This window comes from Cuculus canorus, chromosome 5 (genome assembly GCF_017976375.1).
Source record: "Cuculus canorus isolate bCucCan1 chromosome 5, bCucCan1.pri, whole genome shotgun sequence".
Lineage (NCBI taxonomy): Eukaryota > Metazoa > Chordata > Aves > Cuculiformes > Cuculidae > Cuculus > Cuculus canorus.
The window spans coordinates 4,024,319-4,040,605 of NC_071405.1; the positions used below are offsets into that span (position 1 = coordinate 4,024,319).

At 47.9% G+C, this 16,287-nt stretch overlaps 1 protein-coding gene across 1 annotated transcript; it reads right to left on the reverse strand.

The window, feature by feature from the left end:
* Positions 1–346: 346 nt before the first annotated feature.
* On the reverse strand, positions 347–12,603 carry PSMC6 (proteasome 26S subunit, ATPase 6). Its single transcript, XM_054066836.1, has 14 exons — positions 12,463–12,603; positions 10,898–10,977; positions 9,903–9,942; positions 8,718–8,770; positions 7,270–7,337; positions 6,745–6,859; positions 5,579–5,666; positions 5,362–5,423; positions 5,143–5,266; positions 4,752–4,813; positions 3,607–3,727; positions 3,436–3,516; positions 2,445–2,516; positions 347–824 (listed from the first exon to the last, which is right to left on the reverse strand). The coding sequence occupies exons 1-14, from the start codon at positions 12,545–12,547 to the stop codon at positions 706–708; spliced, it is 1,170 nt and encodes a 389-aa protein (XP_053922811.1). The 5' UTR covers positions 12,548–12,603; the 3' UTR covers positions 347–705.
* Positions 12,604–16,287: the final 3,684 nt, after the last annotated feature.

Below are 16,287 nucleotides of genomic sequence, written 5' to 3' on the forward strand. Positions count from 1 at the left end.
CAACCTGTTCCAGTGCCTCACCACCCTCATCGTGAAGAATGCTTTTGCCTATACACTGGCATCGAGGAGAGGAGTTACCGTAGGACAAGGGAAGAACAGCAAACATTCAAAGACTTGTTTACTCCTTGCACTCCAAAGAATGAAAAGCCAGCTCAGCTAAATCCTCTTCCCAGCAGCAAAGGGATTCAACAGCTCTTCCCTCCTCGGTCTGAGGCAAAGGTTGCCTTCATTGGGGATGTAAGGCACAGGGTGCCAATGCAACCCCTATACCAGAGACAAGTCGCTCTTCAAACATCAAAGACACAGAATTCAGCTGTCTAAGAGTTCCAGAGAAGGTACACCAGAATAAGCCGATTTAAACAAGTTTTATTCATAAACTGCTTGGGGAAAGGAAATTCACCGATATAAAAGTCAAGAAACGAAGTGACTTTCTTAAAATCCACTACCCCCTTCAGGCACGTTTGAAAATTGACTCCACAGCTGCTAAGAGAACACAGCTCCACACATTGTACTTAACCGGCATTATGATGAATATTGCATTTCAGAATTGAACAGAAAACAGCCAACTGTAACCAGCGTTACCAAATTCCTAGCTACATGATACACAAACACCGTAAATGATAATGAAAAGGTACCCTATTTATCTCTTTTTTACGCATTAACCCAGTATGACATGTGCAGTCAATCACAGATTATACAGTTAATTTAAACAGGTTTGTAGTCAAGCTTGGACTCGAGCTTCTTCGAATCAGCCACTTTTCTAACAGCTTTCATGAAGTCTTCCTGAACTACAAAGTCATGATCAGCACGGATTGCAAACATACCTAGGAAGAACAATTCAACAGCAAGAATAAGTCAGTGCTACTTACAGCAACAGCACAGAGAAGACAGTGCCTGAAGATTCGCTCAAACAGATCCAAGTTCTGCTGTTTGCATGCCTTGGATGTTGGGAAGAAGAGTAAACTTCCAGGAAGTCACCCTTCTGAACTAGATGATCACTAAGAAATGCATGTTGTTTTAAACTATAAGCGTGTATTTACTGTGCTACTCAGCAATCCCTCAGTATCCGATGGATTTACGAGGTGGAAAAAGCGTAAAACAGTATGAACTCTCCAGTCACCCAGGTACTAAGACTTGGATGCTCTGCAAAAAGGAGAAAAGTGGGTCCTGTCGTTTCTGGAGGGCATCTAGTTCTCACGAGATGGTGAGACATATGTCACGACACGTGTCACGACACAGCCTACAAGTGGTTGGAGGCTGGGTCCAGGTCAGAAATGGTGTGGCTGACTTCTCCTCTCATTGTGCTGAACCAGAACTACAGAGACCTTTGAGACAGTGCCCAAATCCACGTAACTCTGTGCAGATCCACCATGCGTACGGTGGGGGATTGGAGCAGGCGTAACATCACCTGAATGCAGCGCTGCCGCTCCTAACTGACAGTGGAGCCACACGTACCAGCTGGACTGTCTGTACACTCTCCTTGTGAGAGTTCATTTTCTCCTCAGTAGCTGGTACAGCGATGTTTCAGATTTAGGATGAGAATAATGTTAATAACGCTCATTTGTAACTCTTGTAGTCGTCGCTAACTAGTCAAGGGCTTGTCAGCCTTCCATGCTTTGCCTGCGGGGAGGTGCACAAAGCACCGGGAGGGAGCACAGCCAGGACAGCTCATCCAAACTGACTAAACAGATATTCCATACCACCATGCTCAGTCTGGGGAGCTGGTCAGAGGGTAGGGATCGCTGCCCAGGGATTGGATGGACTGGGCATGGGCCACCAGGCGGTGAGCGATTGCAATGTGCATCACTTGTTTTGTTCATTCTATGATTATTATTATTATTATTATTATTATTATTATTATTATTGTTATTATTATTTTCTCTCCTTTTTGATGCCCTATTGGATTGTCTGTATCTCAGCCCATGCATTCTCTTTGGTTTTCTCCCCATTCTCCTTGCCACCACTGCAGGGGGGGCAGCGAGCGGATACTTAGTTCCCAGCTGGAGTTAAACCACTCCTAGCTGGTTTATCTGCACACCTACCGTCTGTAGCCTGAAAGGGAGGATGTAAAGAATGAAGCTCTGCATGACTATAAAGGTCATAAGAAAACATGGGGAAAAAAAGAAGAGAGACTTTGCTCAAGTTGTTCCACCAAAGCCTCAGGGCCGATCACTCGGCTGCTTATGCTCAGCAGTCCAGAGGCACCAGACAGGCTGTAGAATACGCAGCCCTTCGGGCATTTTGCCACTGTCCCGGCGCTAACATTCCCACTGAGTAAATGCTTCCCAGCCCTTCGGAACTGAGCACAAAAAGCATCAGGGAACACACGCCCAACACTTTTGACTGCTTGATTTTGAGCCGTTGGCAGAAGTATGAGAGAAACAGCTCACACGTTTAGCATCTATCAAGATTTAGCACATGGAAATTAAGAGGTAAGGAGATACCTGCTTCGGTGCAGACATTTCTCAGGTCTGCTCCATTGAAGCCATCTGAAAGCTTCACAATTGCTTCGTAATCTGTTAATGAAACATGAATGCCAGTTAGAAATAAATTCACACTTCCCATTCTGGATGCCAAGGAAATGTATCTCCAGGTAACAAAGAAACACTTTACTTTGATTTCAGTGCAAACAGATGCCCATGAGACTGAGAAATTAAACTGCAGTCTTCAGCTGCCTTGCCCCTTTCATTAAAACATGCATCGCAGCCAAAAGCTCACGTTATGGAATTAAATCCCAAAGTTACTAAATTGTGGTTACAAGCATCATCATGAAATACAAGAAAAGCTCCATCAATGATCTTATCATCCATCTTTTCATCATTTAAAATGATGCAAAACCAGAAAACTTATCTCCAAATGAACACTGCTCAGTCCCTCTTCATTAATAACAGCTGCATCTACTAAAGGCATTTAGCATCTTGATATCTAAGCTTGGCATTTTATCCACAGGTATTTACTAAAAACATGGCTATGGTCATAGGTTCCGGAGTCGATTTCTAAAATGCTGTCTGTCTGCTCAGTCCGCAGCAAGTTCTGATTTTCACAAGGGTGTTTATTACGAAATTCAAAACACTTGACCTAAAAATTTTTATCTTAGGAGGTCAAAGGTCTTTTCCAACATAGTGATTCTATGACCCGAGGGCTGGAGCGCCTCTGCTATGAGGACAGGCAGAGAAAGTTGGGGTTGTTCAGCCTGGAGAAGAGGAGGTCCAGGGACACCTTAGAGCAGCTTCCAGCACTGAAAGGGGCTCCAGGAAAGCTGGGGAGGTGCTTTTTACAAGAGCATGGAGTGACAGGAAGAGGGGGAATGGCTTTAAATTGGAAGGGGGAAGATTTAGATTAGACACTAGGAATAAATTCTCCATCGTAACAACTCGTCCTCGTCAGGTTTTTAGAGACAGGAGTAGGAAAGATAACCAGTGGCTTCCTACTTACCTATTTCACCATGTTTAGTGATGGGACCTGCGTGAATCTTCAAGATGTCCAATCTGGCTTGTTCGTTTGGTAAATCAATATCTGGAAAGAATTGCAGCTTTAATAAAAACAGAAAACCATAACTCCTAGGGATAATAACCCTCTTCCAGCCACTGTGAAGCAGTAACTCACGGATTTTTCTATCCAGTCTTCCAGGCCGGAGGAGCGCAGGATCCAATGTGTCAGGTCTGTTAGTAGCCATGATCATTTTAACTCTGTGTAAGGTATCGAATCCATCCATCTGATTCAATAACTAATGGGAAACAGCAGTTTGGTTTTAAATAACCTTGAACGTCCTACTGTGTCTTATTTTCTGCGTAAGTATTTTCACCAAGACCTAAAAGCAATCAAAATCTATCAGAAAAAAGGTGACTCGACCTTCTCACGAAAGGCCACAGTTCCCTGCATGTTCTATGGGCAATAAAAGAGAGCGTGAGGGAGAGACTGGGAATGCTTTGCCCAGAGAAAAAGATCCTGAGCAAAGCAGAGCTCCGATGTGAAAGACTTGGCCAAGCAGAAGGCAATGAAAAGGGTGCAAGTATGAAAGGAGTGAGCAGCCAGCTGACACAATTTGATTGTACTGCGCTAAGTGTGAGACATTCAAATTAGACTCCGAGAATGGCCTCCAGAATACTAATACATGCTTATAGAGACACTTCATTGTGAATATTCTAAGTACTTGCTCTTTGATCACAGTGATTGAATTCTTTATGCAAGGCAGACACATTCTTTTGAATCAGGCAAACTTGTTTGCAAACTGAGGCCAAGGAAGTTTCCCAGTAGCTTCCGAACTCGTAATTGTCATCAGCAGCTCTAAAATTCCCTTCACACAACCCAGTTTATCAGGGCAATTAGTACAGAAACAAAGAAATACAACTACTTCTCCTGGTTTTGAAAATCAAACCGTAACAGTTCTAAAATCTTACAGAGTGTCTTTGGGATGAGGAGACAAGCACCACTTTCCCCTCTTTAAGGAGGAAGAAGCCCTCCACACCTTCACGAAGACACAGTAAGCAGCAGTAAAGTCAAGTCACAATGAGAAAAGACCCCTAAATCATTTTAGCAATCCTAAAGATTCTTTCAACTGGTCTCCAAGTCAAACTCGTGGCCGAGTCATTGGGACACACAGCTGCCTTTTGCGAAAGCAGCACCTGCTTCACTTTTAGTTTACTACCTCGGACGAGTTCTTACCAACCCAGATCAGAGCATAACAATTCACACCTGCATTATTATTCCATAAGGACTGCACAATGCTCGGGCAGGGTTTAACCACTCACCTCCATCAGAGTCCTCTGGATTTCTCTGTCCGCTGAGGTGCCTTCAGAAAAACGACGACCACCTGCAGCACACCAGAATCCTCAATTACAGCACTTTATAATACTAAGTCTGAAGACAGTTAGGTGTCCCTTTTAAACTGAGGGAAAGGGGAGGTTGTTTAAAGATTTAAACACACACATTTTAAAACGCTTTATCATACAGGCAAAAATATCCGAGCTCAATACAAACCAGAACAGCTCTACGCAAGCTGTAACAGCTCCAGGAGGAAGCTGAACCATGCGCCTCATTGCTTCTTCTGAAGAAACAAGCACATGCTTTCCTTTAAGAAGCCAGACTCTAGCTTTAAAGGCAATTTCAGCATTAAAAGGAGATTCTGACCATCTGCCTTACCGATAGCATCTATCTCATCCATGAAGATGATGCATGGCTGATGATCTCTGGCATAATTGAACATCTCTCGGATCAGTCGAGCGCTTTCACCAATGTACTTGTCCACTATGGAACTCGACACCACCTTTTAGAAGACAAAAGACACACAAGTGAAAATGCCAGAGTGCGAACAGACTATGAACGTGTGCACATGTGAGTGCCAGAGTGAAATCCCATTACCTTTAAGAAGTTGCAATCAAGCTGGCTGGCAACAGCTCTTGCCAAAAGTGTTTTCCCTGTACCTGGACAGAGAAGAGACTGAAGCTGTTTAACCAGTAAATGTGGACAGCACACTAGCAAGTTTGAAAAAGACAGAAAGAAACAACGAAACAAGCATGGCAGTTGCCACAGCTTGAGACTGATGACAAAGCATTCACTACCGTCCCATGAGACTCACCAGGGGGGCCATAGAGCAAGCAGCCTTTTGGAGGGATAATTCCCACACGTTGGAATAACTCTGGGTTAGTGAGTGGCAATTCTATTACCTGTCAAGAGACATAAACAAACTGAGACTCTGAGTTATAAACTCACAGAATCATAGAATGGGCTGGGTTGCAGGGGCCCTTAAAGCCTATCCTGCCCCAACCCCCTGCCATGGGCAGGGACACCTCCCACTGGATCAGGCTGCTCCAAGCCCCATCCCACCTGGCCCTGAACCCCTCCAGGGATGGGGCAGCCACCACTGCTCTGGGCAACCTGGGCCAGCGCCTCAACATCCTCATCATGAAGAATTTCTTCCTAATGCCTCATCTAAATCTTCCCTCTCATCCTATCACTCCAGGCCCTTGTAAAGAGCTCCTCTCCAGCTTTCCCAGAGCCCCTTCGAAGTACTGGAAGCTGCTCTAAGGTCTCCCCGCAGCCTTCTCTTCTCCAGGCTGAACAACCCCAACTCTCTCAGCCTGTGCTCATAACAGAGGTACTCCAGCCCTTGGATCATCTCCGTGGCCTCCTCTGGAACCATTCCAACAGTTCCATCTCCTTCTTCTGTTGGGGATTCCAGAACTGGACACAGGACTCCAGGCAGGGTCTCAGGAGAGAGGAGCAGAGGGAGAGAATCCCCTCCCTCACCCTGCTGGCCACCCTTCTTTAGATGCAGCCCAAGACACAGTTGGTTTCTGGGCTGCGAGCACACTTTGCCAGCTCATGTCGAGCTTCTCACCCCCCAGCTCTCCAGTTCCTTCTCCTCAGGGCTGCTCTCAATCTTGTCATCCCCCAGCCTGTATCGAAGTCAAGGATTGCCCTGACCCAGGTGTAGGACCTTGCACTTGGCCTTGCTGAACTTCAGGAGATTCACAATTTCTGAGTGCACCAGCACCCCACAATCATACCGCTCTGTGCCCCAAAGACAACTACAAAGCTAGAAATCATTTAAACAGCACTTCAGAAGTTGTCTTCTAGTGTGGGAAAACAGAGTCTAAGTGAATGAAACACGTAAATCACTCATCTGACACGATCCTCCAACAACCTGTGTCACAACAGTTTAGGATAAACCTCAGCAAGACTTTTTGCACTGAAAAACTTCACTCAGAACATATTGGCAAGTGATTTTGAGATACTGGATACCTCTCGCAGCTCTCTGATTTGTTCTGACAACCCTCCGATCTCAGAATAGGAAACATCTCCTGGATCTTCATGAGACATGTTATAAACCAGCGGATCCACCTCCCTTGGCAAATACCTGCAATGAACAGTTGAGTAGACATTTCTCACTGCGCAGACATTTGATAGAGTTATTGCAATACATTTTAGAGCAAGTATGAAAGCTATATCTTTTCCTCCCACCTTGATAACTTCAGAAAAATCAGAATAAATCTCAAAACCAGCAAACTTTTTCAAGTTTTAAACCAAACAAAACCTGCTGAAAATGGTGAGTTGTAACTGAATTATTTTTTTTTAAAACCAACCAGCTTCTTTTAAAACCATATGTAACAGACATCTAAGTCTTATCTCAAAGTAACTGTCCTTACTTAAGCACAGCTCTGCAGAAAACATTTACAATGACAGAACTGATTTGTCAAACCCCTGTGTAAAGTACTCAGCTTGCTATTTTTCCCCTTTTACACGATGGACAGAAGAGCAGAAACCTACCTCATAATAGTCAGTGTGGTCATATCCAGAGCAACTCTCGTCCCCGGCTTCAGCTTACTTTTGTCAAGCTGGTCACAAAGAAAGCGCTTCCGTTAGAACCACGCTCCCAAACATCTGCTTTTGGCCAAGATGCTTGTTGTAGCTTGCTCAATCGCACACAAGAAGGAAGCCGATCTACTGAGATACCTGCTACGCAGCATCTTTAGTAAACACTGTGTCCTCCCTCCCCACCTTTCTTTGGGAATGCTTAAACTGGGAACAAGTCAGCCTACTGTTTCATGGGAACATGGCCTTTGGGAGAAGTGATCGAGGAGCTGGCTTAGAACAATGGACCAGTTGGTTGGCACAACTGGACACAACAGACCACAGGAAGTTTTTTTCAACGTTGAAAGAGATCTCAGACAGAAGGCATTAACATTCATGGAATGGGTTGGGTTGGAAAGGACCTAAAAGCCCACACAGTTCCACGGCCCTGCCACAGGCAGGGACACCTCCCACTGGAACAGGCTGCTCAAGGCCTGATAACTATGAAAAGAAATACTATTTTTCCCGCACTCCTGCAAATCTGCCAGGATCAGTGAGACATCCAACCTTCCTCTCTGCCTGACCCAGGGCAGAAGCAGCCCTTGCAAAAGAAGCAAGCGATTCTCCTCTGAGGGCACACGGGGCAGCTGGCCCATCTCAGTCCAAACTTGCCCCTGTTCCACCAACAGCTTTCTCTTTTCTGGACGGCTAGAAAGAGTGAATAGGTGTTCCTAACCTATTTTCTCCAAGCCTACCACCTTGGCACATGTTCACCCATCCCGTTATATCCCCACCTTCAGCCAGCCATTCCAGTTGTTATTCCTTTGCTACCTTTTACCTCATCTGCCTCAGTAGCTTTTCCTGCTGACTCCAGTTTTACAAGGTTTTGAAACAGAGCAGCAGCCCTATTCCAGTAGGCTCTGCCAAATTCTGCAGGATTAACACAATTCACTTGCATTTCTCACCTTGTTAAGAAGTCTGGAGCGGAGAGGAGCCTCGCTTCTCACACTACACAACCTCCAACAACCAGCACAGAGATTACATAAAGGTTTTTGTTTTAAATCCCTATTCAAAGCATATGAAACCTATTTATTCTGAGCTTTACTGACACAGCATCTGAACAACAGGCATGTCAAGAACTGCTTCCAAGGACTTGGGGTTCCTTCCAACTCAGGGCACTCTATTAATAATTTTCACCATGACAATTAATTTTCAGGGAGTTCAAAATCAGACAGAAAGGCAGAGCTTCAGCTCAATGAAAAGAATAAAACACAAGCTTTCTGGGAATGCTCTGGACTGCTTTGCCTTCACAAGGGAGTTATACTCCTACCAGGTATGAAGGAAGAAGGCCCAGTTTACAAAAAGCAATGCCAACATTCCAGTCCAAAGCAAACTTTTAACGAATGTTCACAGAAATCGGCTACCTGGCGACGACAGCCAACCACGTATCTTGGTCCATTCGTGGCCTTCACAATAACTAGAGAAGAACAAAGAAAAAAAACCAGATTTTGTTGATTTACTGCTCTGAATTACATCTCTGAGTTTCCAGTTATTTATATATTATAATTTATATAAATACAATATATGTATACAAAAATAATATATAATATAATATATATCTTATATAAATATAATACATTTATATACTATTTACATATTTTTATCTAAATCATAGAATCATGGAATCATTTGGTTGGAAGGCCTTTGAGTTCATAGAGACCAACTGTACCTGTCCACTACTAAACCAGATCCCCCACCACCTCATCTGCCCATCTTTTAAACCCCTCCAGACATGGGGACTCCACCACCTCCCTGGGCAGCCTCTGCCAGGGCCTGAAAACACTTTCAGCAAAGAAATTTTTCCTCACATCCAATCTGAACCTGCCCTGGTACAACTTGAAGCCATTCCCTCCCATATAATGGCCTGTCACTTGAGAGAAAAGACCAGCACCCACCTCACCACAACTTCCTTTCAGGCAGTTGTAGACAGTGATGAGGTCTCCTCTCAGCTTCCTTTTCCCCAGGTCCCTCAGCTGCCTCTCATAACCCTTGTTCTTCAGCCCCTTCCCCAGCTCCATTCTCTTCTCTGGACGCACTCCAGCCCCTCAATGCCCTTCTTGTAATGAGGAGTCCAAAACTGAACCCAGGATTCGAGGTGTGGCCTCACCAGTGCCAAGGTACAGAGGCACAATCCCTTCCCTGTTGGCCACGCTATTTCTGATCCAAGCCAAGATGCTGTTGGCCTTCTTGGCCCCCTGGGCCACTGCTGGCTCATGTTCAGCCGCTGGCACCCAGCACCGCCAGGTCCTTCTCTGCCAGGCAGCTTTCCAGACACTCTTCCCCAAGCCTGGAGCTGCACAGGATTGTTGTGACCCAAGTGCAGGACCCAGCACTCAGCTTTGCTGAACCTCACACCGTTGTTCTCAACCCATGGATGCAGCCTGCCCAGACCCCTCTGTAGAGCCTCTCAGCCCTCCAGGAGATGGACACCTCCTCCCACAAGTGTTCACCAACACACTGACTCTTTACTCCTCCAAACCCTTGGCCAAATTTGAACTACAAAGCTTATATGCAAGATTTCCAAGCATGTAAAACTACAGCATACTCACATTTCTCTTCTGTCAGCTGCTTAAGAACCTCACCAACAATCTGCAAGAGGATAAATACAATATTAGTCTATTGATCAATTAGGGCAAAACAACATTTAACAAGCATTCCAGGACACAAGAGATGACCGCCACCACTGAAATTCTTTCTCCTAGTTCAAGCTGCTTGCCAGCACTTTTATTTCTTCAACGCTTCTCTGTCAACCAGAGCAGACATAGAAAAACTCTCTTACCCATATGCTTCATCTGTCTGTTCCTGACAGAAAGGCTCCTGCTTCTATTAGCCAGGCTGGCAGCCAAGAGGGCCAAACATGTCCTAGGGTGCATCCAGCACTACATCGCCAGCCAGGAGGGAGGGGATTGTCCCGCTCTGCTCCTCACTGGTGCTGCCCCACCTCGAGTGCTGGGAGTTTTGGGCACCACAGGATGAAAAGAATCTAAATCTACTGGAGAGGGTCCAGAGGAGGCCACAAAGTTGGTGAAGGGTTTAGAGGGGAAGCCGTATGCGGAACAGCTGAACTTGGTCTGTTCAGTCTGAGAAGAGGAGACCGAATCGCTGTTGACTGCTTCTTTACAAGGGGAGGAGGAGGAGCAGGCGCTGAGCTGTTCTCTCTGATGACCAACAATAGGACCCAAGGGAATGGCAGGAAGATGCACCAGGGAAGAGTTAAGTTGGACATTGGGGAAATGTTCTTCCCCCTGAGGGTGGTGGAGCACTGGAACAGCTCCCCAGGGACGCAGGCGTGGCGTGAAACCTGACAATATTCCAGAAGTGTAGGGACAACACTCCCAGACACACAGTGTGAATGTTGGGATTGTCCCATGCAGGGCAGGGGCTGGACTCAATAATACCTGTGTCTCTTCCAACTCAGGACATTCTGTGATTCTATGACTGTTCCCACTTACTCTCTTGATGTCAGAAATGGATTTAAATGCTACTTTCAGGCAAGATCACTGCCAGCCACCACCACAGGCTGCTACAACCTCATTTCTCTTACCTGCCCGACACTCTGCAAGGCCTTGAGATCATTTTCCGACTTCTCATATTGCTTGGTGAGCTCTTTCAGTTGTTCCCTTACTAGGAAAGGAAAGAAAGAGAGGGCTTTGCTAACATTCACTCCAACCATAACTTCAGACCAGGAAGAAAAGCAGCAGGCAGAGCCAGACCATGGGAGAGCCGTGTCCCCAGGGAGCCACCCTCCCGCAGGCACAGCAGAGCCCCTGGTGCTCCAGGGGCTGCACCTGGTCTCCTCTAATCAGTGAAAATGCTGCAGAAGGCAACCAAAAGCTCAGTTTGGAATTTAAAAAGCTCAGATCCAAAGGTATCAGTGCCTTTGTACAGCACCAATATTTGCATGGGGGGACATGCTACTGCTGGACAATAGAATAACAAGGAAAGAAAAAATTGGTGGAAAAACTTCCCAGCGAAAAGGCTAAGAAAAGAGAATTGCCCAGCTTGATGTCCCTTCCCCCCTTCTCCTCCCTCTCTCCCTCCCTCAGTCCCCTCTTTACCCCTTCCCCCCTCCCTTCTCCTCAGGCCCCCTTCTCCCTCCCCTCACTCTCTCCCTCCCCTCAGCCCCTCTTCCCTCTTGCCCCCTTCCCCCTCTCCAGCCCCCTTGTCCCCCTCTCTCCCTTCACACCCCTTCCCCCTCCCCTTCCTCTCTTCAACCCCCCCCTTCCCCTCAGCCCCCACTTTCCACCCATTTGCCCTCTCAGCCCCCCTTCCCCCCAGTCTCCCCTTCCCTCTCTCACCCTTCCCCTCACCTCCATCCCTTCAGGCCCTCCTTCCTCCTTCCCCCAAGCTCCCCGTTCCCCTCCTCAGCCCCCTCTTCCCCTGCATCCCCTGTCTCCTCAGCCCCCCTTCCCCCTTCCCCATCCTCAATTCTCCTACTCTCTCCCTTCAGCCCCCCTTCCCCACTACCCTCCCTCAGCCCACCCTCCCTTGCTCAGCTCCCCCTTTACCCCTTCCCCCTCCAGCCCCCCTTCCCCCCTCCTTCCTCTCTTCAACCCCTCTTCCCTTCTCAGCCCCCGCTTCCCCCTTCCATCCCTCCCCCTTTTAGCCCCCCTTTCCCTGCCCTCAGCCCCATTCCCCCCCAGCCTCCCCTTTACCTCTTTCCCCCTCTTTTCTCTTCAGCCACCTTTCTCCCTCCCCCCACCTCCCTTACCCCACTCACTCCCTTCAGCCCCCCTCCCGCGTCCCCCCTCAGCCCCCTTCGCCCCCCTTCCTCCTTCTCCTCACCCCCCATTCCCCCTTCTCCCCCTTCCGCTCAGCTCCCCCTTCTCCCTCCCCCCACCCTCCCTTAACCTCACTCACCTCCCCCTTTTTCCTCCCCTCCCCTCTTAGACCCCTTCCCCCTCCTTTCTCCTCATCCCCCCTTCTCCCTCCCTCCACTCCCCTTACCCCCTCTCCCCTCAGCCCCCCATTCCCCCTCTTTCCCCTCTTCACCCCCCCGCCATGACGAAGCGCGGCCGCCGGGCTCCTCCCCCTGCGCTTCCCGCGCCCCCCCTCGGCCCCGCCGGCATCACCCCCCGCCGTTTCCCCTCCCCTCTCCGAGTCGCTCACACTCCTTGAGGCGCCCGTCGATCTCTTTGTGCTCCAGCAGCTTCTTGCGGTAATCCTGCAGCGCCTTGTCCCGCGGGTCCGCCATGGCCGCGCGCGGGGCACGCCGGGAAACACAGAGACAGGCGGCCAGAGCGGCGCCGGCACCCCCTGCAGGGCCCACAGCGCCCCCTGACGCGAGGAGGGGCCGAGCGCCCCCGGCGGATCCCACAGCGCCCACAGCGCCCCCTGCAGCCAAGGAGGGGCCGAGCGCCCTCTCTGCCCGCCGGTGGCTGTCTATGGATGTGAATGGGACTCCCCGAAACCGCCATTCTGCCTGAGGTATGGAGACAAAGAGACACCATTCCGACAGTGTTAAAAAGGCTGTACCAGAGCAGGAAAAAGGCAGGACAGTCTGTGGAGTCCAGGGTGGCCGTCTTGTACCACTGTGTTAGTGCTGCACTCCAGACAAGATGTGTCAGAAGTCCAGATTGGAGGGTGGGGGATATCCTGTCTCCCACCTCCTTTGGCTCACTTGAATTTCTCTCGTCATGGACCAACTGGAATTAAAATAAAAGAGTCAGGACCATGCGCTGCCAAATTCACAGAATCACAGAATCACCAGGTTGGAAAGGACCCACTGGATCATCGAGTCCAACCATTCCTAACACTCCCTAAACCATGTCCCTCAGCACTTCATCCACCCGTTCCTTAAACGCCTCCAGGGAAGGCGACTCGACCCCCTCCCTGGGCAGCTGTTCCAGTACCCAATGACTCTTTCTGTGAAGAATTTTTTTCTGATATTCAGCCTGAACCTCCCCTGACGGAGCTTCAGGCCATTCCCCCTTGTCCTGTCCCCTGTCCCTTGGGAGCAGAGCCCAGCTCCCTCCTCTCCACAACCTCCTTTCAGGCAGTTGTAGAGAGCAATAAGGTCTCATAATTCCCTTGGTTGCGGTCAAATAGGAAAGGCTGCCCATCTCCGCCCCTCGCTCATTTGTTTGTGCCTGGAATAACTGGATTTCCCAGCTGGTCTCCCAGCCCAGGACCCGCTTAACTCCAGTGAGCAAACACATATAGGGGATTCGGTCCAAGCAGGCAGGTGCAGTGGCTGGATAGCTTGTGGATTTCCCTTCTGCTGCAAAACAACAGTTACTGCACATTTGTTGCAGAGATAAGCATTGTTTGCCATCAGTGGAGGAAAAGCCAAAGGCTTGCCGCAGTTTAGGAGTCTTGCTGTCATTATAAATACTCAATCAATAGTAATTTCTGCAAAAGATTGCTTTATTATATTTACATGGGAAAGCTTTAGAAGCAAACAGCGCTGGGAGTCTCCGCTCCACCAACACCACACACCTAAGTCCGAGCTCTTAGTTCCTTTTATATTATTCTGCAGGTCGATATTGTCCATGTGGCGATCTCCTTTTCATTTTCCTTATCTTCACTTCTGCACTTTGAACTCGGTTTCTTGCTCAAGGTATCTTTCAGGTCGTTATCAAGTTAATCCACAGTCTCCTGCTATTTTTCCATGCCTCCCTAGGGGGTCCTTCACTCAGACTCCGAATCATCCCAGCAGGCCTTTTTCCCTATCGTCTGTAACGCTAATTTGCAGGTCGTGCACCAACAGGCATTACATTGCGTTTTCTGTCACGAATTACATCTATACTCTTCACACTGTCAAATAGATGCAGGAGCAAAAGGTGTATGTGAAAAGGTGGGAGGATGCTGTCTCAGCAGCAGAGGAATAAAAGATGAAGTGTTTTGTCTTTGGCTTTTGGCAAACAGGGAGTGCATCTGCCCTGGACGTAGGAGCTGCAAAGTTACATCTGTGTCTACCACTGACAGGAGCACGGCTGGAGTGTTAGGCTCAGGTTAGGCTTCCCACGGAGAGTTGTTAAACATAGGGGAGGTCTAAAAATTGCTCTAAGTACCAGTCGGGATGCGAAAAACCGCTTTCCAGTTCCATTTAGCCATCTACAGCTTAGCGGAGAGGAGGGTAGGTGGTAACTTGACTGTGGTCTGTAAGTACCCCATGAGGAGAAGATTTCTAACGCTGGAAGGCTGATTAATTGAACAGACAAAGGTGAAGTGAGCCTGAAGTGCTGAAAGCTGCAATTAGATAAACTACACCTAGAAGTAAGGCAAGTGGTTCTGAGTGAAGGGAATTAAATGCTGGGTAAGTTTGCCGGGGTGGCAGATCCTAGTTCACTTCTCTGTGTGGTGATGCCCACATGCACCACTTTCTCCTCTTGATCTTCCCTTTTCTTTTTCAGCTCTCTTTTGTCTTTTCCAGGCAATGTCAGGGGCCTTAGGGCTTGAGATGACTTACATGTCCCTCAAAGCATGTGTGGAGACAGAGAAAATAACAAACAGCCCAGCAAAAGGTCCTGTCCAACAGGGTTTATCCACTAGGATACCCCAATTCTCAGACCAGTTGGGAAGACTTGGCTTTCCACTAAAGCATTTGCTGAAGGGATAGAGACTCTGGATTTCTTCCTGTGTCCCGTGCAGTGTTTTTGAGGGACTAAGCCAGGGAAAGTGTTCCAGCCCTAAATGTAAAGGGTGATCCATACATGTGACCAGGGCTACCAGCAACACTGGCCTTATTCCACCCCATAAAGCGGCGTGTGCTCCTGAAGTCCATGGAGCTCCAGGAGGCCAAGGCTGGGAGGAGAATAAGACATCCTGTTTCCAACAGCCTCTAATCCCTGCCCTCCATAATCAGTTTTAAAATGACCATCAAATCTTCCCTCTGCCTCTAATTGAAAAAGTGATGTCAGCAGTAATCTGCTGCCCCAATTTATCCCCATATATTTGGGCAGTTTGGGCTAATGCATTGTTTCATAAACATACGTTTTACCGCAGCTGCGCACGCACACGCACAAAGAGAAAGCTCTGAACGCGCTGCGCTACTGACGGAGACTAATGCCTTAAATGTTACTTTTAGTGCTAATGTCAGATTATTAAAAACATAATCCATTCTTCTGATTGGACCTAATGTAAGAAGGAGGATAAAAGGGCTTCTATCCATGCATTAACACATTTCATGGAGCGTAAAGCCACTTTCTTGCTCTTAAAACATAAAGTCAGGAACTAATAGAATCTGCACTTCAAGTGTTGGGTTTTTTTTAAACATATTACACAGAAAGTTTATTGAAAGTTAATCTGTTGATAAGTGTCGGCTGGAGCTGTGTGGGTAAACAAGAACTAAGTGTAATTCACGTGCAGTTTTTTCCTGTTAAAAATCTATCTGTGCACTTTAAAACATTTATGTTTAAATAGAACAGAAACCAGCACTAAGAAGCACTCAACCCAAAGCAGCTTTATGTAAATGTGTCGTAAGGGACTAAAATAAAGTAAGCTACCCAAATCTCCCAAAGATAAAGGGAGAAGGGCTCTGACCCAGCGTGGATTCTCCCTTCATCCTGACCACGTGCTGTTCCTGGGCTTCGTTCCCTTTCCCACTTCTCATGCACCTCTCCATGGCAGTGTTCCCCGTTCCTCTCGGGTGTCCTCCACACAGCCTGGCCAGTGCTGGGCCTTGGGGATGGTTTGGCAGTGGCCGAGCAGCGTTCCTGGCGCGCTGGTCCTGACCGCCGGGTCTGTCACCTCTCCATCCCACTCGGCCTCTGCCAGCCTCCTCCTTGCCAACCGCAGGACCTCCTCAGCCACACATTCCCACTGCGGAGGGCTGGGTTGTTTCCAAACCTAGCTCCTTTCTCCCAATTCCTTTCCTCAACCTCTGGAAAGCAATTTGGAAAGACCAAACCGGACAATAAAGCAAAGACAATATCCACAAAGGGCTGATTTTTTGCACAGGACCCACAAATTTCACGAAGCCATCATTTTTTA